The sequence below is a fragment of the Rhinoraja longicauda genome, chromosome 1, assembly GCF_053455715.1.
Source record: "Rhinoraja longicauda isolate Sanriku21f chromosome 1, sRhiLon1.1, whole genome shotgun sequence".
Lineage (NCBI taxonomy): Eukaryota > Metazoa > Chordata > Chondrichthyes > Rajiformes > Arhynchobatidae > Rhinoraja > Rhinoraja longicauda.
The window spans coordinates 51,505,459-51,532,195 of NC_135953.1; the positions used below are offsets into that span (position 1 = coordinate 51,505,459).

The 26,737-nt window shown below is 41.2% G+C and overlaps 1 protein-coding gene across 2 annotated transcripts in view; it reads right to left on the reverse strand.

Annotated features, from left to right (window-relative positions):
• The window catches only part of pde4d (phosphodiesterase 4D, cAMP-specific), an 805,358-nt gene that overhangs the window by 607,789 nt on the left and 170,832 nt on the right, over nt 1–26,737 (reverse strand). The window contains exon 1 of one of the 2 annotated variants that reach the window (XM_078397165.1): nt 68–336. The exons of the other annotated variant lie outside the window; for it this stretch is intronic. Coding sequence (XP_078253291.1) covers nt 68–336 — 269 coding nt within the window. Of the gene's footprint in view, nt 1–67; nt 337–26,737 lie in introns of those variants that run through there. 2 annotated transcript variants of the gene reach the window in all.

Here is a 26,737-nt window from a genome sequence, read left to right on the forward strand (position 1 = left end):
AAACAAAATACAAATACCTGAATGTGCAATTCAGCCTATATTGCAGTTGAAATGAATTCATTCTTACCAGGTATGAGCCACTGTAAAACGACGCTTTTGATTACTGTTATTTAACATCATTCTTCGGAGAAATCTTGGTGAATTTCTGGGAGAAATGTTGGGAGATAATCTGGGGGAAATGGAAGGTGATTTACGTGCAGCTTTAGGTTTCTCGTACCCCAGCAAGTTTCCACTTATGATCTTCACAAAAGCATCATTTAACAAAGGATGCGAACGAAATTCTTTTCTTGGATCAGACGAGGAGACGATGCCCTGACTTGTTGCTTGTGCTGCCATTATTTTACAAAAATCTCACAAAGAGATGTTTTGAAACAGTCAACAAGTCAAATGATCAAAGATGCTTTGGGAATAATTCCTCGTGCTAAGCAGAATACATGGCTATCAACACAGATGTTTGCTAAATTTCCACCATAAAAGGTTTCTGGCAATCTGTTCAAACGTCTGCACTTCAGTAAGAATTATGATTATGATTCTTTGAGAGAGAGAGTAAAGAGTACAAACGAACTGTAACAATCGAGCCAGATCAGTTCCACAGGAACCTATTACGGCAAAGCAAGCGGCTGAAAGAGAGAAGCACAAGGGTGAACACACCCCCGCCACTGTCAGCATAATCTAGTAGTTAATCAAATAGACTATAACCAGTAAGTCAGGTCTCGCGGCTTACTTGCACAGCTTTGCATTTGCAGGGTGCTTGGTGCAAGAAACCCAACATTTAAATAAAGTGCTGCAGCATTCATAATTTTTATCTCCTTTGAGGTACTCTCCTCAGCCGCTTGAACCTTCTCTCTTTAATTTACATTTTCAGGAAGTGAGTGCCTTGACAACCAGAAAGTAAACGTTTTCCTGTCGTGGTAAAACTGGGCTTTTATCCAATAGAACTTGTTTCAACAGATAACACCCAGGGAAGCTCCTGTCACTCAGTCCTTTGTTCAGAATGACACTCCAATTAAGCTGTGCATGCTTTTTATATTTTTGTAAGCAATGTGACTATATTATTGGGTTACCTTATTCAATAATATTCCTCATAATGATAAATTCATTTTTAACATCGCTCAACAAAATTTTTCAAATTACTTATTGCATTATCCTCTTTGAAACTTTATACTCAATTATTACAAGTTTAAGGTTAATAAAACATTAGATTTCTGGATAAAAACTGCATGACTGTTTCCAGAATCACGAACCACGAATCACGAACTGAGTGCCATGTAAAATTAAGGAAGGAAAAATTATGTACAATGCACTCACATGCACTCACTGCTAATGGATAAATCTGAACAAATTTTATGTACAGTTGTAAGTTCTATTGAATAACCCAGCAATGATATAAAACATTAAATGAAACAGTTTCGCATGTGTTCTAAACCATTTCCTTTTGATGCTAGTACATATATTAAAGAATGATGACAATGCATTCTTGCATTGTCTTTATAAAATATAGGAGAGTTTGCAATTGAGAAAAAGCAGCAGCAAAATAGCACATCAATCTGAAGCAAGAAGTTGCAAGTTAGAAATGGATTGTAAAATGATAAAATCATTCAAAAATATGTCATTGGTATGTTAAAAATGAATAATAATTATATTTGTGCAGCTTTAAACATATGTGATCAGGGTTGAATATCTGGAAGTCTGAAAATATAACTAATTTTAATTTTAGAAGAAATAACATTTATATTTTTACAATACAGAATGGTGCACTATTTGTTTGTTGCTGTTTATCTGTATTCTGAAATATATGTGTGGCATTTGAATGCAATTGTATAATACGATTGTATTGCAATGAAATTCGCACATTTAAGGTGTCACAACAAATCCCTTATTCACCAACAGCAGAGGAATCTTAGCTTTGTCTCAGCTCTGATATATTCCAGGCAGAAACTATGCCAGGTGGTTGGCTTTCAAGCACAAACCACCCACACAAAACAGAGAAAATTAAAATTCAGGAAGAGAAGAGAATGCATTCTGTAGATATCATTTTCCAGACTGCTAATTAAATAACCACACAAGTTTACATTAGGTATAAAAAGTCTTATTCCTAAAGTTCCCGATGTCAATGTTTATGCATATTTACATACAATTCCCAGCAGTACAATTCAGATATATTTGAACCAAAGATTAAAACCATTAAAAGATTTAGTAATTTGTTCTTATTTATCGAAAGCATCAAAATTGAACAGACTTAAAATTTTGAAATGTTTTCAATCATGTTCATACATTAAGAAAACTCACAAATGGATATTGACATTGTTATTATCAAGCAATGTCGCCAATGTTGCCAAACCAAGCAACTTCATCATCTATTTGTCTAGCTGATTACAACCAGAACAGTGACAGAGTCCAACATTAGAGAACTTCCTTGGTGTTTTGTAAATAATGCCACACAGCCAGGCAACTTTTTGGGTGTTGGTCACAGAAGGCTGCAGAGTGACTTGGGTAGATTAGGCGAGTGGGCAAATGCATGGCAGATGCAATATAATGTGGATAAATGTGAGGTTATCCACTTTGGCGGCAAGAACAGGAAAGCAGAGTATTACCTGAATGGTGACCGATTGGGAGAAGGGGAGATGCAATGGTGCACCAGTCATTGAAAGCAAGCATGTAGGTGCAGCAGGCAGTGAAGAAAGCGAATGGTATGTTGGCATTCATAGCAAGAGGATTTGAGTTTAGGAGCAGGGAGGTTCTGCTGCAGTTGTACAGGGCCTTGGTGAGACCGCACCTGGAATATTGTGTGCAGTTTTGGTCTCCTAAACTGAGGAAAGACGTTCTTGCCTTAGAGGGAGTACAGAGAAGGTTCACCAGATTGATCCCTGGGATGGCGGGACTTTCATATGAGGAAAGACTGGATAGACTGGGCTTGTACTCGCTGGAATTTAGAAGACTGAGGGGGGATCTTATAGAAACATATAAAATTCTTAAGGGGTTGGAGAGGCTAGATGCGGGAAGATTGTTCCCGATGTTGGGGGAGTCCAGAACCAGGGGTCACAGCTTAAGGATAAGGGGGAAGTCTTTTAGGACCGAGATGAGAAAACATTCTTCACACAGAGAGTGGTGAGTCTGTGGAATTCTCTGCCACAGAAGGTAGTTGAGGCCAGTTCATTGGCTATATTTAAGAGGGAGTTAGATGTGGCCCTTTTTGCTAAAGGGATCAGGGGGTATGGAGAGAAGGCAGGTACAGGCTACTGAGCTGGATGATCAGCCATGATCATATTGAATGGCGGTGCAGGCTCGAAGGGCCGAATGGCCTACTCCTGCACCTATTTTCTATGTTTCTAAGTGGCTCTGCAATCAATCCATTCTTTTAAATCTCTACTTCAACAGCAGATTCACATTATCATCTATCTGCACACTGGATGGCTCGATTGCAATTATGCATTCACTTTCTGCTGACTGGTTAGCACGCAACAAAAGCTTTCCACTGTATCTCCATACATATGACAATAAACTAAATTGAACTAAAACTTCCAAGATGGGTTGACTGCACTTATAACAGTCAGCAACCTCAGTATTGTTCCAGTGTTTCTCTCTGATTACCAATGATCCCCCTAAGTAATGAGAAAGATCTCTCAACAACATTTCACCAGATGGTTCGGTGCTCACAGTGATTATAAACTCAATGGCTGTCTTCAAAGGTTACCTTTTATCTTTTAAATTAAAATGTGAGATAAAACACATTGAATGGATTGCAACAGTGACACCTGCCACCCCTTTCCTATTAGTACTTAAAGCAGCTTTACTGTACAATTTGCAGGATTATCTGACAGCATGTTATGATGGTGTAAAATTTCATCGTATTTGATGTACATAAGCAGTTGCTTGGAATATCTGATCCAGCACAATGTATCAAACATATGTGCCTACATGATTTTATTACTCTTTATTACTCTTCCCATAAGCATCTGGAAATCCCTTTAGTACAGATCTTTCCAGATTAAATATTTCCTGTAATTAAACAAATATGCCAAAATGCCATCATTTTACAGCTGGTTACTTCAATATGCACATTTTTGGCTCACCTTAAGATTTCTCTCACAACATTCTCTCTGTGCTTCACCTTTCCCCATCTCTATGATGACCTATTTGTTTCTGTTCACTGTTACACCATATCTGTGAACATGTCTACCATTTCCACATCTGAAAGGCTAAGAAACAAAAGGATGTAATTTGGCAAGAAATTAAACATTAATGATTAACCCTTTTGAGTACCAAATGTCTTTTGGAACTAAGGCAGAAATGTTTGCAAAACAGGGTGGAGTACTTCAGAGCTCTCTGTTAGATCTTAGACATCTGTCTTGATTCACAGAAATATGATATAATGGAAGAAGTCCACAAAGTTCTCTTTTTGGCTCTATTCAAGAACTGCCTAATTCATGTTCACTGCCTTGTTCCTATCTCATAGATCTGCAATTTTCTGTTTTTAACTACATACTGACTTCCTTTTGCATGACATGAGAGAATCCTCTCCCCTTCTCACCACAACCAGTGACAGTCATTTCAAGCCCTAAACACTCACTGCATAAAGGTTTCTAGTCAAGGCACTTTTGGCTACTTTTGGCTAACAACTTTCATTCTATCCTCTGCTTTTTGATCCTTCCGCCAAAAGGAAAAGTTTCTCTCTACTGATTACCCTCGTTATAATGGACCATAGGGAGGGGGGGGGGGAATAGTGTTTGTTATTGCTGATTGTCCATTATAACCAAGTAAGGGGTTACCATTGCGCAAGTAGTAGACATATAGATCTGCAGATGCTGGTTAATACACAAAAGAACACAAAGTGTTGGAGTAACTCAGCAAGTCAGGAGAACATAGATAGGTGACGTTTTGAGTCAAGGCACTTCTTCAGACTCTCAGAATCTTGGTGAGTTGATGATGGCCCTGGCTGCTAGCAACCGAGGGACAGGCGAGGATCGGCGGAATCACTGGGTGCAGCCCGCAGGTTACGGGAGTGCAGGTAAAGGTCGGGGTGTCAGTGTCGGAGGCAGGCTTGGCCTGGAAGTGGCTGAGGAAGCTGTGTGGGCCGGTGGTGGTGGTAGCAGCTCCAGCCTGGAAAGGACCAGGGGTGGCAGTGTGGGCAGGCATTGGTAGCCCGGCCTCATTATAGACATGAGAAACTGGAGTTTTTGGGTTACAAAAAAAGACACAAAGTGGTGGAGTAACCTAACGGACCAGACAGCATCTCTGGAGAACATGGATAGATGACATTTCAGGTTATGGTCCTTCTTCAGGCTGATTGCAGAGGAGTGGGGTGGGGGCAGAACCCTGGAAGACAGGTGACGGCGGGACAAGGTCTGGGAAGTAATCGGTGGATTCAGGTGAAGGAAAGGTTGGTAGGTGAGTGGACAAAGGCCAGAGATTAAAAGATAAAAAAGTGTAAAAATAAAGAAATAAAGATAAAAGAGGCACAAAATGTGAAACCAGAGGAGGAAATATAGGTAGAAGGGGACTTTGGAAGGGGAAATGGAAAATGGAGTGCACATCTAGTTGGAGCTCATGAATGAGAGGGTGGAAAAGACATGTTTGAAGGGAGATGGAGGAGGAGGATTGCTTGTAGGTTAGTTATCTAAAAAAAAATTGGAGCATTCAATATCCACACCATTGGGTTGTAAGCTACCCAAACAGCATATTAGGTGCTGTTCCTCCAGTTTGTCTTTGGCCTCGTTCTGGTAACAGAGGATGCCCAGGACAGAAAGGTCTTCCACCTACCTTCTTCCCTCTGGCCTCATTTCCAATGACTCCTCTATCCTAATCTCCTTATCTCAGACTTTTTGTCTTTTAATCTTAGATGTCATGAAAACTTCACCTTGCTTAATGTTGCACAATTTGTTCATGAACTGATGATAACAATCATACCTAAAGGCAGTGATATTTGGAGAGCAGAAGTTCAAAGCCCACTTCTGCCTCATATTGAGAGTGGATCATCTCCAGAGGAAAAAAATGTTCCCTTTAAGTTCCTTTTTGATCGGCACGGTGGTGCAGTGGTAAAGCTACAGCCTTACAGTGCCAGAGACCCGAGTTCGATCCTGACTATGGGTGCTGTCTGTACAGAGTTTGTACGTTCTCCCCATGACCTGCGTGGGTTTTCTCCGAGGTCTTCGGTTTCAGTTTCCAAAGACATACAATCAAAAAGACTTCAAGTTCAAGTCACAGAATCTGATGAGTGCATGAGTGGATGTGTTGACCTGAACTGGAGGAGACAAATATCTTGATGGGCGAGTTTGCTAGTGCTACAAGGGTGGGTTTAAACTAGCTCAGCAGGGGGATGGGATCAAAATCAATAGTGAGGCAGATGAATGGCTGGAAGTTGATAGAGTCAGAGTCAAACAGCAGAGAAACAGCCCCTTTGGCCTAATATGTCTCTGCTGACCAAAATGCTAGTCTTACTTGCCTGCATTTGGCCCAGATTCCTATATCCCTTTCCTATCCATATACCTGTCCAAATGACTTTTAAATGTTATATTACTTGCCTCAACTATTTCCTCTGGCAGCTTATTCCAGGAGGTAAAGGCACTAAACAGCTGGTGCCAGGAAAATAACCTCCCTCTCAATGTCAGCAAAACTAAAGAGATGATCGTGGGCTACAGGGGACAGTGGGGGAGTGGACACCTCCCCATCCACATCGGTGATGCTGAGGTTGAAAGGGTCAGCAGCTTTAAGTTCCTCGGTGTGCACATCACTGAGGACCTTTCCTGGACACTGCACACGGACACAATAACAAAGAAGGCCCGCCAGCGGCTCTTTTTCCTGAGAAGACTGAGGAAGTTTGGCATGAACGCCAGCATCCTCAGAAACTTCTACAGATGCACCATCGAGAGCCTGCTGATGGGCTGCATTACAGTCTGGTACGGGAACTGTTCTGCCCACAGCCACAAATCACTACAGAGAGTGGTGAAGACGGCACAGCACATCACTGGCAACTGTCTCCCGGCCATTCAGGACATTTTCTACCGGCGGTGCCTGCGGAAGGTACGCAGCATCATCAAGGACCACAGCCACCCAGCACGCAGGCTGTTTAGATTTTGTTTTTAGATTTAGAGATACAGCGCGGAAACAGGTCCTTCGGCCCACCGAGTCCGCGCCACCCAGCGATCCCCGCACATTAACACTATCCTACACACACTAGGGACAATTTTTACATTTACCCAGTCAATTAACTTACAAACCTGTACGTCTTTGGAGACGTACGTGTTCTCCTTGTTACCGTCAGGCAGACGATACAGGAGTATGGCTGCACGTACCACCAGACTTAAGAACAGTTTCTACCATCAGGCCATCAGGCTTCTGAACTCATAAACACATTTCAAATCATATATGTTGATTATTTTTAATATTGTCTTTTTACCTAATTTTAATATTGTCTTTTTACCTTACTAATGACATTTTTAATCTTATTTATCCTTGGAATATTACTGCTGAGGTGACCCGTTGCCTTGTCAAATACATTTCATGGTACAGTTGACCCTGTGCCAACCTACATATGACAAATAATATTATTATTATTATTATTATAATTAAATTATAATTATTATTATTATTATTATTATTATTATTATTATTATTATTATTATTATTATTATTATTATTATTATTATTATTATTATTATTATTATTATTATTATTATTATTATTATTATTATTATTATTTACCTACCACACTGAGTGAAAATGGTACCTCAGGTTCCTATTAAATCTTTGCCCTCTCACCTTAAACCAATATCCTCTGCTTCTTAATTCCCCTACTCTGGGTAAAAGACTATGCATTTACCCAATCTATTCCCCGCATGATCTTATACACCTTTGTAAGATCACCACTCATTCTCCTGTGCTCCACGGAATAAAATCCTAGCCTGCCCAACCTCCCCCTATAGGTCAGACCCTCAAGTCCTGGCAAAATCTTCATAAAGGCAAGCTGATGCACAGCAGGGAACAAGATAAAACCATTGGATTAAATTACATGAATTTCAAAACAACAGGTCTGTTTGGCAGAGTGGATGAACTCAGGGCATGAATAGGTGCATGGGAATAGGACATCATAGCTGTGACAGAAACATGGGCAAGATAGAAACAGGACTGGTGGCTTAATCTTCGATGCGATGGATGCTATGGATGGGATTTGTTTGACAAACAAAGCATTGGAAGGAGATGGGGAGAAATGTCTTTAGTCAGAGGGTGGTGAATCAGTGGAATTCTTTGCCACAGAAGGCTGTGGAGGCCAAGTCAGTGGATATTTTTAAGGCAGAGATAGATAGATTGTTGATTAGTGCAGGTATCAGAGGTTATGGAGAGAAGGCATGAGAATGGGGGTTAAGAGGGAAAGATAGATCAGCCATGATTGAATGGCGGAGTAGACTTGATGGGCCAAATGGCCTAATTTTACTCCTATTCCTTTTAACTTTATAACCTTATGGAGGTGGAGGAAAGAGAAGAGGGGAGTTGCATTTTTGATTTAAGGGGACATCACATCCGTAGTGCAAAATTACTGAGGGATCATTAATGAGGCGATATGAGAAAGGTTGAGAAATAAGTAGGGGATGATCATCTTGTTGGGATTGTACAATAGGCCCCTGAATAATCATCGGGAATTAGAGGAATGAACACGCAAGGAAATTAAGGAGAGTTGTAATAATAATAAGGTGGTCAGAGCAGGGATCGTCATCTTTCTGAATATAGAATGGAACCCCGATGTTGCTCAGGGGTTAGATTAATATTATATTTGCCTTCCTTACCGCCAATTCAACCTGCGAATTAACCTTTTGAGAATCCTGCACCAGCACTCCCAAGTCTCTGCACCTCTGATTTCTGAATCCTTTCCCCATTTAGAAAACAATCTATGTCTTTATTCCTACCAAAGTACAACTTTACACTTTGCTTTGCTCTATTCCATTTGCCACTTCCCCCTCTCTCCCAATCTGTCCAAGTCCTTCTGCAGAAACCATGTTTCCGAAACACTACTTGCCCCTATTCTTGAAAGATCATTGCTAATGCTTCCACAATATCAATAGCTACATCTTTCACAACCCTGGGGTGTAGTCCATCTGGTCCAGGTGATTTATTCACCTTCAGACCTTTCTGTTTCCCAAGCACCTCCTCATCAGAAATAGCGACTTCACTCACTTCTTCCCATGACTCTCTCGAATTTCTGGCACATTGCGGGTAGCTTCCACTGTGAAGATTGACACAAAAAAAGTCTTCAGTTCATCTGCCAATTCTTTGTTCCTCATTACTACTTGCCCAGCTTTCTAATTTGGGGAAAAGTTGATAGTAATGCATTGTTTGGAAGCAAACACGTCTGAGGAAAATTTGAGGAAGGATATTCTTGCTATTGAGGGTGTGCAGCGTAGGTTTACTAGGTTAATTCCCGGAATGGCGGGACTGTCGTATGTTGAAAGACTGGAGCGACTAGGCTTGTATACACTGGAATTTAGAAGGATGAGAGGGGATCTTATTGAAACATATAAGATTATTAAGGGGTTGGACACGTTAGAGGCAGGAAACATGTTCCCAATGTTGGGGGAGTCCAAAACCAGGAGCCACAGTTTAAGAATAAGAGGTAGGCCATTTAGAACAGAGATGAGGAAAAACTTTTTCAGTCAGAAAGTTGTAAATCTGTGGAATTCTCTGCCTCAGAAGGCAGTGGAGGCCAGTTCTCTGAATGCTTTCAAGAGAGAGCTAGATAGAGCTCTTAAGGTTAGCAGAGTCAGGGGGTATGGGGAGAAGGCAGGAACGGGGTACTGATTGAGAATGATCAGCCATGCTCACATTGAATGGTGGTGCTGGCTCGAAGGGCCGAATGGCCTACTCCCTACTCCTGCACCTATTGTCCATTGTCTATTGACACGTGGGAGGCATTTAAAACGGAGATAGTCTGAGTTCATGATCTGCATGTACCTGGTAGAGTGAAGGGCAAGACTGGCAAGAGTAGGGAACCCTGGAAGACAAGAGATATTGAAGCTCTGGCCAAGAAAAGGAGACAAGGTTCTGGTCAGGCAGTTGAGATCAAGCAAATCTCTGGTGGAACACAGGGATGCAAGATTATACTTAAGGAAATCAGGAGAGCAAAGAAAAAAAGATTAAGGAGAATCCAAAGAGATTTTATAAATATATTGAAGGTAAAAGAGTAACAAGGGAAAGAAGAAGGGCCCTCAAAGACTAAAGTAATCATCTATGTATGGAGCTGCAGGTGATGGACGCATGAGATATTGTGCCTCCGTTTTTCCTATGGAGAAAGACATGAACATTAAGGAACTTGGGAAAGTTAATGGAGATGTTTTGGGGATAGTCTGCTTTGCAGTGGAGGAGGTGTTAGATTTCTTAGGCCTTCAATGCATACAGTGGGATATAGATCAGCTACAGAAATGGCCAGAGAATTGGCACATGGAGTTTAATCTGAGCAAGTGTGAGGTGTTGCACTTTGGGAACTGGATAGGGAAACTATACAATTAACGACATGACTCTTCACATCATTGATGCACAAAGGCATCTTGGGATCCAAGTCCATAACTTCCTAAAAGTGGCAACACAAGTAGATAAAGTGGTAAAGAAGGTGTGTGCTATGCTTTCTTCCATAGGTCAGGAGTTTAAATGTAAAAATCAGGAAGTCATGATGCAGCTTTATGGGACTTTGGTGAAGCCACATTTGGAGTATTGCGTGCAGTTCTGGTCACCCCATTTGGCACACTAGCCTTCAACAGTCAAGGCAGTGAGTATAGAAGTTGGGATGGTATGTTATAGGTGGACAAGATGTTGTTGAGGCTGCATTTGGAATATTGCAGTCAGCTTTGATCACCATGCTAAATGAGAGATGACACCCCACCCCATGACCCTCATCCCTTCAACTCTGGATGAGTAGACATCCCTCTACTCTGACTTCAACCTCACTCATCAATGTTCCCTTTCTGAACCTTGCTATTCCTTTCATTTCTTTTACAACCTTTTGAAAACCAATCATTTTGTACCGTTTTTCAGTCATATTAAATGATCATTCAGAGACAGTTTCCTATTTCATTACCAAACATCGTCCTAAATAAAGTAACTGCTGCAAAGAATGTATATGCATGGGAAACAACAGTTAATTCACCAATTTCTCTTTTCTCAAATTTGCTTTGCTATGTTACTCTAAAGGCAATAATTCATGTGTAATTAAATTCACACATCCAGAGACAAATTCTCATTGTTTGAAAATGATTATGACAGGCTCTACAGAAAACCAGAATCTTTCATTATTCTGCAACAATAATCATGTGGGCTGTTGAAGGTTCATTGCCATTTAGGAAAATAAATCGATGGCCATTCTGTCAAAGGTTTCACTTTCCCTTCTGGAAAAGGTACAGGGTGGGATATCCTTCCTACTTTTTATATCTTCGTGAAGGAGGAAATCTCATCTGATATGGAAAGTTGCATTTGGCTGCAACCTTCCCCCCATTGACGAACTGTACACTGCAAGGGCCAGGAAGCGAGCGGGCAAGATCATCTATGACCCCTCTCATCCTGGCTACAAAATCTTTGAAGCACTTCCCTCTGGAAGGCGACTCCGGATTGTCAAAGCAGCCACAGCCAGACATAAAACAGCTTTTTTCCACGAGTAGTTCTACTCAATAACCAAAGTCTGCAGTCTCTTTTTTGCTCTGGTTTATTTTCACCCACATGTTTAGACCGTAATGTTGTATCCTTATTGTTTTGATGTGTTTATGCTTTATTCTTAATTGTTAACTGTATGTTTGTGTTGTCATTTGTGAGCGGAGCACCAAGGCACATCCCTTGTATATGCACATACTTGGCCAATAAACGTATTCATCCATTCATTTATATGGCAGCCTCCTTGCCCCTTTAAGAATGTCATGATGGACACAGACAGTAGGAAATTGGACTTAAATTACCTGGCTAGTAGCCAGAGGTCTTGACATTGATTTAACTTCATATACAACCATCATAGCTGTTAAATTAAAGCAATTAAATGAAATCTGGAATGTAACAAAAAGCTTGCATCAATAATGATGACAGTGAGACCTCACATAGTCTGATATACAAGTCAGTTCAGAGGAATTTGGGGACGGGCAGTAAATGCAACATCTGCATCCTGTGAATGAATAAATAAAAATAACTTTACATCCAGTTAAGTACCCAATCAGTCTGAGGAAGTCTCAACCTGAAACATCACCTATCTATGTTCTCCAGAGATGCTTCCTGGCCCACTGAGTTACTCCAGCATTCATTTTTTCTTTTTTTCCAGTTGAATGTAGTCACTTCCTAATGCAGGTAGACTGCTTGATTCAGTACTCTTTCCCTCACTAATACCTGGGAAAGAGGGAAATGCATCAACTGGTAATTGGTCAAAAATCACACAAAAAATTGCAGACTTCAGCATGGCACTATGACGCAGCGATAGAGTTACTGCCTTACAGTGCCTGATACCTGGGTGCGATCCTGATGACAGGTTCTTTCTCTGTGCGGAGTTTGTACATTCTCCCTGTGGCCATGTGGGTTTTCTCTGGGTGCACCGGTTTCTTCTCACATTCCAAAGACATACAGGTTTGCAGGTTAATTGACTTCTGTAATTTGTCACTAGTGTGCAGGATAGAACGAATATATGGGGTGATCATTGGTCAGCACGGACTCGGTGGGCCGATCACCCTGTTTCCATGCTGCATCTCTAAAACTAAAAACTAATACTTCAACATGGCTGAAGATGGAATAACACAAGTAGTGTTTGCTGTGCTAGGCGTCCTCCAATTCTATGAATGTAACATTGTCAGAGATCAGTATGAGGAGAGGTTGAGCCTGGGTTCCAGTAATGGCTGGACCTGGCAGCAAAAAGGAAGATTTATTACATTACCAGTGTCAGATCAACCATCTCATGGTAACACAATGCCAGAGCATGAGAATTTATTCAACCATGTCACAAACGTAAGCAAAGCTTTGAACAGATACTCAAACATAGTGAGAAGCATGACTCAGAGGAAGGGATATACAGTCCATTGAGTTGTTCCACAATTCAGTGAGATCATGGACTACCTGTGTTCCAAATCCTTTTATATCCTTGTCCAGCAAGATTTCAAATTAATTGAGTGAGCAATTACGTTTTTGTGGTAGAGACTTGTGGATATCTGGCATGTTTTTTAAAAGACATGTTTCATAACCTCTCCCCAGTATTAGTCAGTGGAGTACCTGAAATAAATGCAAGAGTCTGCTTTCAAGAATTACAGAGCTAAATGGCAATTATTTGCTCCGATCAATTGCCATTTAGAATGGACTCACAAATGGCATGGTGCAACTTGGACACTTGCTTCATGCAGGAGCTGCACAAACACCTGAAATTCACCAGAAATGTCACTAGAAGCGGCTGTGGGATGAAGATGTGCAAACACATAACGACTGCATCTGGGTTTTAGAAGGATGAAACTAATACTGCCACTAATTACAGCATAGAAACATAGGTGCAGCAGTAGGCCATTTGGCCCTTTGAGCTAGCACCGCCATTCAATATGATCATGGCTGATCATCTAAAATCAGTACCCCGTTCCTGCTTTTTCCCCATATCCCTTGGTTCCTTTAGCCCGAAGAGCTAGATCTAACTCTCTCTGGGAATCATCCAGTGAACTGGCCTCCACTGCCTTCTACAGATTCACACCTCTCTGGGTGAAAATGTTTTTCCTCCTCTCAGTCCTAAATGGCCTACCCCTTATTATTAAACTGTGACCTCTGGTTCTGGACTCTCCCAACTTCGGGAACATTTTTCCTGCATCTTGCCTGTCCAATCCTTTAAGAATTTTGTATGCTTCTATAAGATCTCCTCTGATCCTTCTAAATTTCAGTGAATACAAGCCCAGTAGACCCAATCCTTCATCATATGTCAGTCCCGCCATCCCAGGAATTAACCTGGTGAACCTATGCTGCACTCCCTCAATAACAGTAATGTCCTTCCTCAAATTAGGAGACCAAAATTGCACACAATGATCCAGGTGCGGTCTCACCAGGGCCCTGTGCAACTGCAGTAGGGCCTACTTGCTCCTGAACTCAAATCATCTCACAATGAAGGCCAAGATGCCATCAGCTTTCTTCACTGCCTGTTGTAGCTACATGCTTACTTTCAGTGATTGATGTACAAGCATACCCAGGTCTGTTGCACCACCACTTTTCCTAATCTGACAACGTTCAGATAATAATCTGCCTTCCTGTTCTTGCCACAAAAGCGGATAACCTCACATTTATCCACATTATACTGCATCTGCCATGCATCTGCCCACTCACCCAATCTATCCAAGTCATCCTGCAGCCTCATAGCATCCTCCTCGCAGCTGACACTGTCACCCAGCTTTGCGTCATCTGCAAACCTGGAGATGTTACATTTAATTCCCTTGTCTAAATCGTTAATATATATTGTAAATAACTGGAGTCAGTTTTTATATTCCCCACAAGCTTTCTTTCATGCTCTTTTCCCTCTTAATTACCCCCTTTGTCCTCCTCTGTTGAGATCTAAATTTCTCCCAGTCCTCGGGTTTGCTGCTTCCTCTGGCCAATTTATATGCCTTTTCCTTGGATTTAACACTATTCTTGATTTCCATCGTCAGCCACGGTTGAGCCGCCTTCCCCGTTTTATTTTTTCGCCAGACAGGGATGAACAATTTTTGGAGTTCATCCATGCGGTCTTTAAATCTGTGCCATTGCATGTCCACTGTCAACCCTTTAAATATAATTTACCCATCTATCCGAGCCAATTCCCATCTCATACCTTCAAAGTCTCCTTTCTTTACGTTCAATAGACAATAGACAATAGACAATAGGTGCAGGAGTAGGCCATTTAGCCCTTCGAGCCAGCACCGCCATTCAATGCGATCATGGCTGATCAATCTCAATCAGTACCCCGTTCCTGCCTTCTCCCCATACCCCCTCACTCCGCTATCCTTAAGAGCTCTATCCAGCTCTCTCTTGAAAGCATCCAACGAATTGGCCTCCACTGCCTTCTGAGGCAGAGAATTCCACACCTTCACCACTCTCTGACTGAAAAACTTCTTCCTCATCTCCGTTTTAAATGGCCTACCCCTTATTCTTAAACTGTGGCCCCTTGTTCTGGACTCCCCCAACATTGGGAACATGTTTCCTGCCACTAATGTGTCCAATCCCCTAATTATCTTATATGTTTCAATAAGATCCCCCCTCATCCTTCTAAAGGACCCTAGTCTCTGAATTAACTGTGTCACTCTCCATCCTAATACAGAAGTCCACCATATTATGGTCACTGTTGCTCAAGGGGTTCTGCACAACAAGATCGCTAACTAATCCTTCCTCATTACACAATATCCAGTCAAGGATGGCCTGTCCTCTAGTCGGTTCTTCTACATATTAGTTTAAAAAACCATTCCGTATACATTCCAGGCAATCCTCTTCCTCAGCGCTGCTACCAAATTGGTTGGCCCAATGTACATGTAGATTAAAGCCACCCATGATAATGCTGTACCTTTGCTACACGCATCCCTAATTTCCTGCTTGATGCTATCCCCAACCTCTCCACTGCTGTTTGGTGGTCTGTATACAACTCCAGCAAGCGTTTTTGGATAGCCCATGGCTATTTCGCAGTTCTACCCATAACGATTCTACAGCATCCAAGCTGATGTCTCCCCTTGCTCTTGCATTTATCTCATTTTTAACCAGCAATGCCACCCCACCTCCTCTTCCTTTCTGACTAACCTTCTTGAATATTGAATACCCCTGCATGTTTTGCTCCAGCCTTGATCACCCTCGAGCCATGTCTCCGTAATTCCAACTATATCATATTCCTTAACAACAGTGACTTCACTTCAAATAAAACAGTTTACTGTAAAGTTTTCTATCAATGCGCTGTGGTCATAAAAGGTACATGAATGTAAGAGTTTTTAAATATGAGAATGTTCAATCCTGTCTGATTTCCAGTATTGTACTGCCGCCCAGTGGAAATTATCAGTATAACCGATACAAGGAAACAGGAATAAAAGAAGAAAAGGGTCACAATATTGAGAAGTCATGCCTGGAATATTCTATCCATTAATTTCAGTGGACTGCACATCACGGTTGACACACATTATTTGCTATCAATATATTTACTACCTGTCAGTCACCATCAAACTCATGAGTTCTTAGAAAATGTATTAGTCGCTGAGAAAGGGCCATGAAGTATGGAGTATTTAAAATCAGTTTTCTGTAAAAAATATATCAATTATATAGAATTGCATTGTTTTGGTTGTCTCATTTTATGAATGTTGTGTTAATTAAAAAGTAAAACTAAGCAGACAAAAATATAAAATGAAAAAAGGAAGACCACCAACATTTCAGGAATATTATTAAGATTGAGTTTAGTTTCGTTTAGTTTATTGTCAAGTGTAAAGAGGTACAATGAAAAGCTTTTGTTGTGTGCTAACCAATCAGCAGAAAGACAATACATGATTACAATCAAACCATCTAAAATGTATAAAGAAATTAGCATTCATAGAATGAGAATGATTAGGAAAGTTTTAAGTATAGTGCATGGAATATTCTATTATTTTCAGTGGATCAATGCATGCACAATTTGCCATCAATATACACTGATCAGCCAAAACTTTATGATCTGATGAGCCAAAACATTATCACCACCTGCCTAATATGCTGTTGGTCCTCCGTGTGCAGCCCCATACGCAACAGATGCACTGTGTATTGTGACACATTCCTCCCGTGACCACCATTAAAATTTTCTGTGACTTGTGTCACAGTAGACCTTCTGTCAGTTCGGACCAGATGGGATAACCTTCGTTGCTCTCGCGCATTGATGAGCCTTGGGCGCCCAACACCCTGTCACCAGTTTGTGGTTTGTCCCTCCTCGGACCACTGTTGGTAGGTATTCGCCACTGCTGACTGAGAGCACCCCATAAGCCTTGCCGTTTCAGAGATGCTCTGACCCAGTCGTCTGGCCATACTAATTTGGGCCTTGTCAAAGTCGCTCAGGTCTTTACTTCTGCCCATTTCTCCTGCATCCAACACATCAACTTCAAGAACTGACTGTCCACTTATTGCCTAATATATCCCACCCCTTGACAGGTGCCATTGTAACAAGATAATCAATGTTATTCACTTTTCCTGTCAGTGGTCATAGTGTTTTGGCTGATCGGTGTATTTACTAGGTGCGAGACACCATCAGTCTCATGAGTTCCCAGAAAACTTATCCCTCACTTTTAGCCAGATATCTGCTGTGAGTAACACACATATATCTTGGGGAAGAATGAGCTCAGGTCTGAAGCTTGCTGTGGTAGAATGTCCTTGAATGTTCCCTATCTTGGCTTGTATATGGAAAATTGTTGCGAGAATTTTAATAAGAATTTGACTGCAAATAATTTTTCAATTGCTTTTGGTAGAAAGCAAAAGACTCCTTTTGCCTAACTTTCAATCATTTTTTCCATGTACCTTTTCATATCTCTCGTTTCCACCTCCCCTGACTCTCAGTCTAAGGAAGGGTCTCGACCAGAAATTTGCACATTTCATGAGATAATTTCCAATTCTTCGAAGCTCAAAAGAGTATAGGCCTAGTCTGCTTCAGCATTTCTACTAGGACAATTGCCACCCCATTCACGCCGCCCATTCCAAGAATCAATCCAGTTCCTCTGTTGCAAGTATTTCCTTCCTTGGGGAGACCAGGCAGGTACACGTAATTGCAGGATCAGACAGGAACGCGTTGTTGCAGCTACAGTCTCACTAAAATTTGCAATAAGATTTTTTTTTTTCTTATTTTCTTATTTTAGACTTTACTTTTAGACATTATAGCATGGAAACAGGCCCTTCGGCCCACCAAGACCACACCGATCAGTGATCAGCCCATTCACTAGCACTATCCTACACACTGGGGACAATTTACAATTTTCACCAAAACCAATTAACCTTCAATCCTGTACATCTTTGGAGTGTGGGAGAAAACACACTCGAGCACCCAGAGAAAACACACATGGTCACAAGGATAACGTACAAAATGTGTAGGGAGGATCTGCAGATGCTAGAATAAAAAGCCAGAATAATTCAGAGGGTCAGGCAGCATCACTGGAGAAAAGGAATAGGTGAATAGGTTGACACTCCTTGTTCAGACCGAGAGTCAGGAAAATGAGAGATAAAGGACAAATTAATGGAAGATGTGCAAAAAGCAATGATAATCAAGGAAAGAATGATCCACAATGCTCCATTTTTGATGGTTGAATAGTGATAACAAGTTATACAGACACTGAAACTCAACAGAACGACGACTTGGATATGGAAGGGGCGCAGAGAGAGGGGTTGCAATGCTTACTTGAAGTTAGAAGCCGCACGGTGGCGTAGCTTCTTCACAGCGCCAGACACCTGGGTTTGATCCTGACTATGGGTGCTGTCTGTATGGAGTTTGTATGTTCTTCCCGTGACCTGCATGGGTTTCCTCCGAGATCTTCAGTTTCCTCTCACAATCCAAAGATGTTTGTAGGTATAAATGTAAAATTGTCCTAGTGTGTGTGTGTAAGGTAGTGTTAATGTGTGGGGATCGATGCCTCTCAATAGCACTGATTTGCTGCCAGATATTCTGATAACTAAAATTCCTAATCCCCATATCTTAAACATGGAACTTATGAAACTTAAATCCTTAACTCAGATTTGAACCCATTAGACTCAAATTCTTGAGACAAAACTCTTCATTTGCAAACGTAGACATGAAATTTAAAATATTTTTAGAGGTAAGAGTTTCATAGTCAGAAACAGACTATTTGGCCTGTTAATAATAAGTTTCTACCAGTATTCATAATGTTCACAGATCTTCGCCCTCACCTTATGTCGTTCAAACTATAATCAAATGCATACAGCGAAGAACCTAATAGCTTTTAAGATTGTACAGGAAAGTGTTGTTCCATAAGGAAGTACGTGTCATGCCACTACAGATAAGACAATGGTGTTTGGCCAGTTATAAGCCGGAAATGCTGTGATGAAAGTTCCTGAAATGCACTCAATCCAAATTCACAAGAACAAACACAAGTATGTCAGCACGACTCCCTATTGTGCTGCGAGCTGATAATCTTCCTGCAATGTCTCTATGAACTAAATTTCAGACTTATAAGGTAACCTACATTGAAATGATGACTTTGAGTTTAGGCTGTGGAAGCATCTAGCTCCATAAGTTAATGTACATCATAATCATTATTGTGCATCTCTCCAGTAGAGGGGGACAACGTCTTACTTTTCAGCATAAAATTACACCTGCGGTAGTTTTTATTTTGTCACAAAAAGCTGGAGTAACTCAGCGCGACAGGCAGCTTCTCAGCAGAAAAGGAATGGGTGATGTTTCAGGTCGAGACTCTTCTTCAGATACATAGATAAGGAAGTGTAAGGTGTGAAAACAGGGCAAAGGGAATGTAGATCAAGGAAAATGTAGAATAGATCATTGTTAGCTGGGAGAAGGTAACAACAAAGCAAACGGAGATAAAATGTAGTCAGAGACAGTAAGACTGGTCGGAGAACTGTGAAGGAGGAGGGATGGAGAGAGAGAGGGAAAGCAAAGGTTACTTGAAGTTAGTGAAGTTAATGTTCATACCGCTGGGGTATAAGCTTCCCAATTGAAATATGAGGTGCTGTTCCTCCAATCTACGCTGGGCCTCACTCTGACAATGGAGGAGGCCCAGGACAGAAAGATCAGTGTGGGAATGGGAGAGGGGAGTTAAAGTGTTGAGCAACCGGGATATCAGGTAGGTTTAGGCGGACTGAGCGGAGGTGTTCAGCCTGCACTTGGTCTCGCTGATATACAGGAGTCCACATCTGGAACAATGGATACAGTAGATGAGGTTGGAGGAGGTGCAAGTGAACCTCTGTCTCACCTGAAAAGACTGTTGGGGTCCTTGGACAGAGTCAAGGGGGGAGGTAAAGGGACAGGTGTTGCATGTCCTGCGGTTGCTGGGGAAAGTATCTGGGGAGGGGTGGTTTGGGTGGGAAGGGAGGAGTTGACCAGGGAGTTGCAGAGGGAATGGTCTCTGGAAAGGGGATAATTGGTGGAGATAGGAAGATGTGGCTAGCACCGGGATCCCGTTGGAGGTGGCAAAAATGTTGGAGGATTATGTGCTGTATGCAACGGCTGATGGGATGGAAGGTGAGGACTAGGGGGACTAGGGGGAGGGGGGGCAAGAGCAGAGCTGCAGGATATCGAGGAGACCCTAGTGAGGGCCTCATCAATGATGGAAGAGGGGAATCCCCGTTCCCTAAAGAATGAGGACGCCTTCTCTCCAGAGATGCTGTCTGTCCCATTGAGTTACTCCAGTATTTTGGGTCTATCCTCGGTTTAAACAAGCATCTGCAGTTTCTTCCTGCACAGTTTTTATTTTGTACTCCATATTTGGAATATCGACACATTGAAAAACAGAACTCTGTCATTTTAAGATTAAAGGCAGCTATATATTTAGAAATTATGAATTAAGTGAGGATTTTATGATGTGATTAAACTAAAGTAGCCTGTCTGCTTTGAACAGCTCCAGGCAGGCAGAACTGTCATTACTTTTCTTATTTCCAGCATAAGTCAATCAGAGTGGATCAATTATACTGTGCAGAGAATGTCCAGGAGCAGTAAGATTACATTGCAACATAAGTATATTGTACACAGCACAAGGCACTCTCCAGACTAATGATAGCTTGAAGAAAAAGTAATTCAGACAGAGCGATATTGAACACATCAAATGGAATACATTGGGAAATGTGAAATTAATAATTTTGGCAAGAAAAATGAAACAGAAACATATTATCTAAATAATGAGAGATTGCAGCTCTCTGAGATGCAGACGGATTTGTGATCTGGGCGTCCTGATGCATGTATTGGAAAATTTACTTATACACAGCAAGTCATTGAAAAAAGCTAACACAATATATCACTTATTGCTGGGGGATTTGATTAAAAATGTAGCAATATTTTACTTTAGTTAAGTAGGGTACTGGAGTACTGTGCCCAGTATTGGTCACATCATTTAACAAAGGATGTTAACGCACTGGAAGCAGTTCTGAGAAGGTTTACTCGACTAATACCACAAATGGGTGGATTGAGTGTGGGGAGAACGTGGCCAAACCTGCAAGATCCTAAAGAATCTTAACATGGCAGATGTAAGATGATGTTTCCTCCTATGTAAGAATCTAAACTAGGTATCACTCTTTAAAAACAAAGGATGACCCATTTAAAATTGAAATTAGGTTTTTTTCTTTCAAAGCTTCATGAATCTTTCGAACTCTTCTACAAAGCATGGTGGAAGCAAGATCTTTGAATATTTTCAAAGCAGCAGTAGATACATAATAAGCATGTGGATGAATTGTGATGACAGGTGGACAGAAATGTGTTAAGATTACAATCAGATGCCACGATGTTAATGATTGGCAGAAAAGGCTCAAAGCACCAAGTTTCCTCTGTATAGGAAAATGACTGCAGATGCTGGTACAAATCGAAGGTATCACAAAATGTTGGAGTGACTCAGCAGGTCAGGCAGCATCTCAAGATGAAGAAGGGTCTTGACCTGAAACGTCACCCATTCCTTCTCTCCTGAGATGCTGCCTGACCTGCTGAGTTACTCCAGCATTTTGTGGTAAGTTTCCTCCGTATGCTGCATTATCTTGTATTTATATGTGTGTATGTAACCATGATCAAAAAAGAAGAATCCAGTATTGCCTACATGAAAAAGCCAACAGCAGATGAGTTTTTAATCTACGAATTTTAAGTGGCAGGATTTTTTTTTACTTCATAGCTCGTGGGATCAATCTTCAAGGCTTCAACTATCTACTATCTCCATTAATGATTTGGATGAAGGAATCTGCGTGCTAAAATCAGATTGGCTGATGATGCAAAGACGGGTGAGTTGGCAAATGCGAAGAGGGCACAAAGCCTGCAAAAGAGAATTGAAGTTGTTGGCACATGGAGAAACATGGAGAAACATGTGGGGAACATGGAGAAACATGGAGAAACATGGAGAAACATGGAGAAACATGTGGGGAACATGGAGAAACATGGAGAAACATGGAGAAACATGGAGAAACATGGAGAAACATGTGGGGAACATGGAGAAACATGGAGAAACATGGAGAAACATGGAGAAACATGGAGAAACATGGAGAAACATGGAGAAACATGGAGAAACATGTGGGGAACATGGAGAAACATGTGGGAAACATGGAGAAACACGGAGAAACATGGAGAAACATGGAGAAACATGGGGAAACATGGAGAAACATGGAGAAACATGGAGAAACATGGAGAAACATGGAGAAACATGTGGGGAAATGTGAGGTTTTTCAGTTGAAAAGAAGAATGAAAATTCATTTTTTCATTTAAATGGAGTGAAAGTACAAAACATTGTGAAACAAAGGGTTCGAGTGCATAAAACACAACAAGGTGGCATGTGGATACAGCAAGTAATTAGGAAGGCTAAATGAATGTTGGCTTTTATTGAAAGGGTTACAGAGTACAAAAGTAGGACACTGGAGAAACATCTCTTGGAGTACTGCATACGATTCTGGTCTCCATCGTCAAGGAAGGATATATTTGTTTTGGATGCATTGCAGGGATGGTTCATTGGAATTATTCGAAGGAGGAAGAGCTGGCAGATGAAGAGAGGTTGTGCAAGTTGGTCTTGCGCTGATTGCAATGTAGAAGAAGAGGTGATCTCATTGAAACAGAAGATTCTGAATGGGGTTAAGTGGGGAGTGGGGTTAGGGAGAATACTGAGTGGATGTTTTTTCTAGCAGGAATATCTAGGGCTATAGCTTCTGAATAAGGGATTGCTTGTTTTAAGATAACGGATTAATGGGAATCTCCAAAGAATGAAAATTCATTTTAATTCTATGTCAGTGTATCATGACTTTTTAAAATTCTCTACCCCAAAGAGATGGGGAGGCAGAGTCATTGAACATTACAAAGTGGAAGTTGAAGATATTTAATTCAGAAGGATATCAAAGGATCTGGAGAGAGAGTTGAGGACTAGAGTTGAGGCCAGGATTGCATTACCATGATGGAACAGGTTCAAGATGGTGACTTGTTTTCTCCTATTTCTATTTTGTTATGTGCTTAGGCATTCCAGTACTGAGGGAATATTGCACTCATTAAGGTAAGTCCATCAGGTGAGGTTTTAAACTGAGGCCCCATCTATCGACTCTGTCATTCTAGAAATTACCTGGATGACATTAGCCGCCAAACAATAGCATTAAGGCAAACTATTATTAGATTGTCATTTGTGGAAACTTCCTGAGCAGTTCCTGCAGAAGAACAATGGCCTCACATAAATACTGGCCTTAATGCCTATAAAGTTATAATACATGTTATGTTAATGTTAGTCCTCATTTTTTATCATGAAATGTGATGAATATATATGATTTAACTCCTATTGGAAGCAACAATTTTCATTTTCAACTATAAAAGATGTAATCAAAGTAATAAGGCTGTTTTAGTTGGGGTCGTTTCCATTTTGAAGGGAAAAGGTAAATGCCCATGGGACTCAAGGCAATTTGGAAAATCGGATCTAAAATTGCCTTCCTTATAGGAGACAGAAGATGATGACAGAGAGTTGCTTTTGTGATTGGAAGCCTGTGACCAGCAGTGTACCACAGGAATCAATGCTGGTAAATTGGGCAAGGTAATGAGTTTAATCCTAATAAGCATGAGGGAAAGCATTGTGGGGAGCCACATAAGAATTGGACATACACTATGAATGGTAAGACCCCAGGGAGTATTGAGGAACAACAGAGACAGCAGAGGTTGACATTGTGATATTAAAAAAAGACATACAGGATGCGAGCTTCATTAGCCAGGTCATAAGTCAAGTCAAGTCAAGTCAATTTTATTTGTATAGCACATTTAAAAACAACCCACGTTGACCAAAGTGCTGTACATTTGATTAGGTTCCAATAGAAAAAAAAAATGAAAACATACAGTAGCACGCAAACAGTTCACAGCGCCTCCTCAATGAGCCTCAAACGCTAGGGAGTAGAAATATGTTTTGAGCCTGGACTTAAAGGAGTCGATGGAGGGGGCAGTTCTGATCGGGAGAGGGATGCTGTTCCACAGTCTAGGAGCTGCAACCGCAAAAGCGCGGTCACCCCTGAGTTTAAGCCTAGACCGTGGGATAGTGAATAGCCCCAAGTCGGCCGATCTGAGGGACCTGGAGTTAGAGAGGGGGGTTAGAAGATTTTTGATGTAGGGGGGGGAGTGTCCATTTAGGGCTTTATACGTGAATAGGAGGAGCTTGAAGTTGATTCTGTACCGTACAGGGAGCCAGTGGAGAGAGGCCAGAATCGGGGTGATGTGGTCCCTTTTACGGGTACCCATCAGGTATACTCTTATTCTCATAAGAGTATAAGAACAGGGAGGTTCAACTATATAAAACATTGATGAGGCCACTGCTAGAATATGGTTTGCATTTCTGATAACACCACTGTAGGAAGAGTGTGATAATGCTGGAGTGGTTGCAGAAGTGAGCACCAGGATTTTCCCAATTATGTTTCAATTATGGAGAGAGGTAATAGGCTGGGTCTGTTTTCCTTGGAACAGCTGGAAGAGTAGCTGACAGAGGTATACAAAATTATGAGACGCTTCAACAGGGTAGATGAGAATTTTTTTTAAGAGATTCTAAGAGATTTTTTAAGAGATATTAAGAACAAAAGAGTAACGACGAGTGAGAAATAGGGATCAACATTGTCGTCCCTGTGTCGAGCTGCAGGAGATCAAGCAGGTGTTGAAAGAATACTTTTCAGCTGTTTTTTACTGAGAAGAAGGTCATAGAAGCAAAGAAATTGAGGAAAAAAAAATCTCTACCAATGCCAATTTTTTCATGCAGAGGGTGCTGTCTGATGAATCTGTCGAGGTGAGTATAATGGTGGTTTAAAAGGCATTTAGACAGGTACGCAGATAGGAAAGGTTTAGGGGATGTGGGCCAAGTGTGTGCCCTTCCCAAAGGGATAGGCTCAGTGTAATGAGGGCCTCAGATCAGGTGCTGTGGGCCTACGAGAGGGCACTTTGTTGGTTTGCTTTTGCTACCAGTGGACTTGGACTAGCTCAATAATAAAACATGGTCAACATGGATGGGCTGGACCAAAGGATCTGCTTCCGTGGTCTATGACTGAGAAGATAGTAAAGACGGGTACATTCACAATTGTAAGAATAATCTGGGCGAGAATGAATTGCCAATGTATAGTAGGCTACAAACCAAGTGCTGATGTCCGGTATTTGTTTTAAGGTTTCTTGCTAATCGCCATGATCATGATGACGAGAAGGGCCTGTTCTTGTGCTATATGACAATGTTCAATCTACTGGACAGTAAGGATCTTTACCTTCTGTAACACTCCTGACACTTGGATTACCTGCAGCTAGCATCTCAGAGCACTGAAGAGGTACCACTAACCCTGTCTCCTCAGAATTCTTCGAGAGTGGATAGGGCAATTTACTGTTGGTAAACCAAATGCAGCATACTCACTGAGGCCAATACTCCAGGATTGAGGCCAGGAACACCCTGAAGACATACAGGTTTATAAGTTAATTGGCTTGGTATAATTGTAAATTGTCCCTTGTGTGTGTAGGATAGTGTTAGTGAGTGGGAATCAGTGGTCAGTGCAGGCTCGGTGGGCCGAAGGGCTTGTTTCCACACTGTATCTCCAAAACTAAGCTAAACTACACTCGGTCAGTTCTGGTGGGCTGAACAAATAATAACATTCACTGAATGATCCATGCACATATTCCACTAACGCTCTTTGTTGTTGTACTGCTTTTTGGAATTGTGCTCTTCTGTTTCTATTACCTGTTCTCATTCCTCCTTCCATAATGTAACAATTCATGCTTCATGGCTTCAAATTTCTGCCTCCTATTTGCCCTTGCCAAATGAGCAAAATTAAACGGATTCTTCTAAATGATAAATACTGAAGGTACAATTGGAGTTATGGAGCATAGAGGATAGCGGAGTCAGGGGGTATGGGGAGAAGGCAGGAACGAGGTACTGATTGAGAATGACCAGCCATGATCACATTGAATGGCGGTGCTGGCTCGAAGGGCCGGATGGCCTACTCCTGCACCTATTGTCTATTGTGTCGAAAGTGAAGGGGAGGCACTTTGAATGAATTAGTAATGAAAAGAAGTAATGTAATAAATGAGAGAATAGTGTCTCACTGCCTGATGAATTCAAAGATTATTTTACTGAAGCCTTTAACAGGATACCTTATTACTTGCAATTAATTAAAATATTCATGCAGACAAGAGGCTACATAATAATTATTTGGTCTTGCCATATTTTGAAGATGATGTAATAGCTTTCAAAGTCAAGGAATGATGGGAAGGCTTGAAAAGAAAGTTTAATTATCAAGCCAAATTTTATAGACATCACATTATAAATCCTCCAGCCAATGCCCAGCTGCGCCAGTCAAGGAAGAAAGAATTACTGTTGAATAACTATGTTTTGTACTCATTAACGTGAACAAAGGAAAATTAAACCCTTGATAACATGAAAGTATAAGCACCTCTGTTGCTTGGAGAAAACATTTGTCTCAACAGCAGCTTCTTATAAGGGGCCTTGGATGCTCAGTATGATACTCAGAATGGAGTTGCTGAGAACAAACCGAAACATTGCAGGGGAGTTTATTGATGGACAAAGTTACAAATGCCATGCGAATAGCAGACTTGCATGTTTGCATTATCTGCTGCTCAACTTGTTAGGTTGCAGATAAG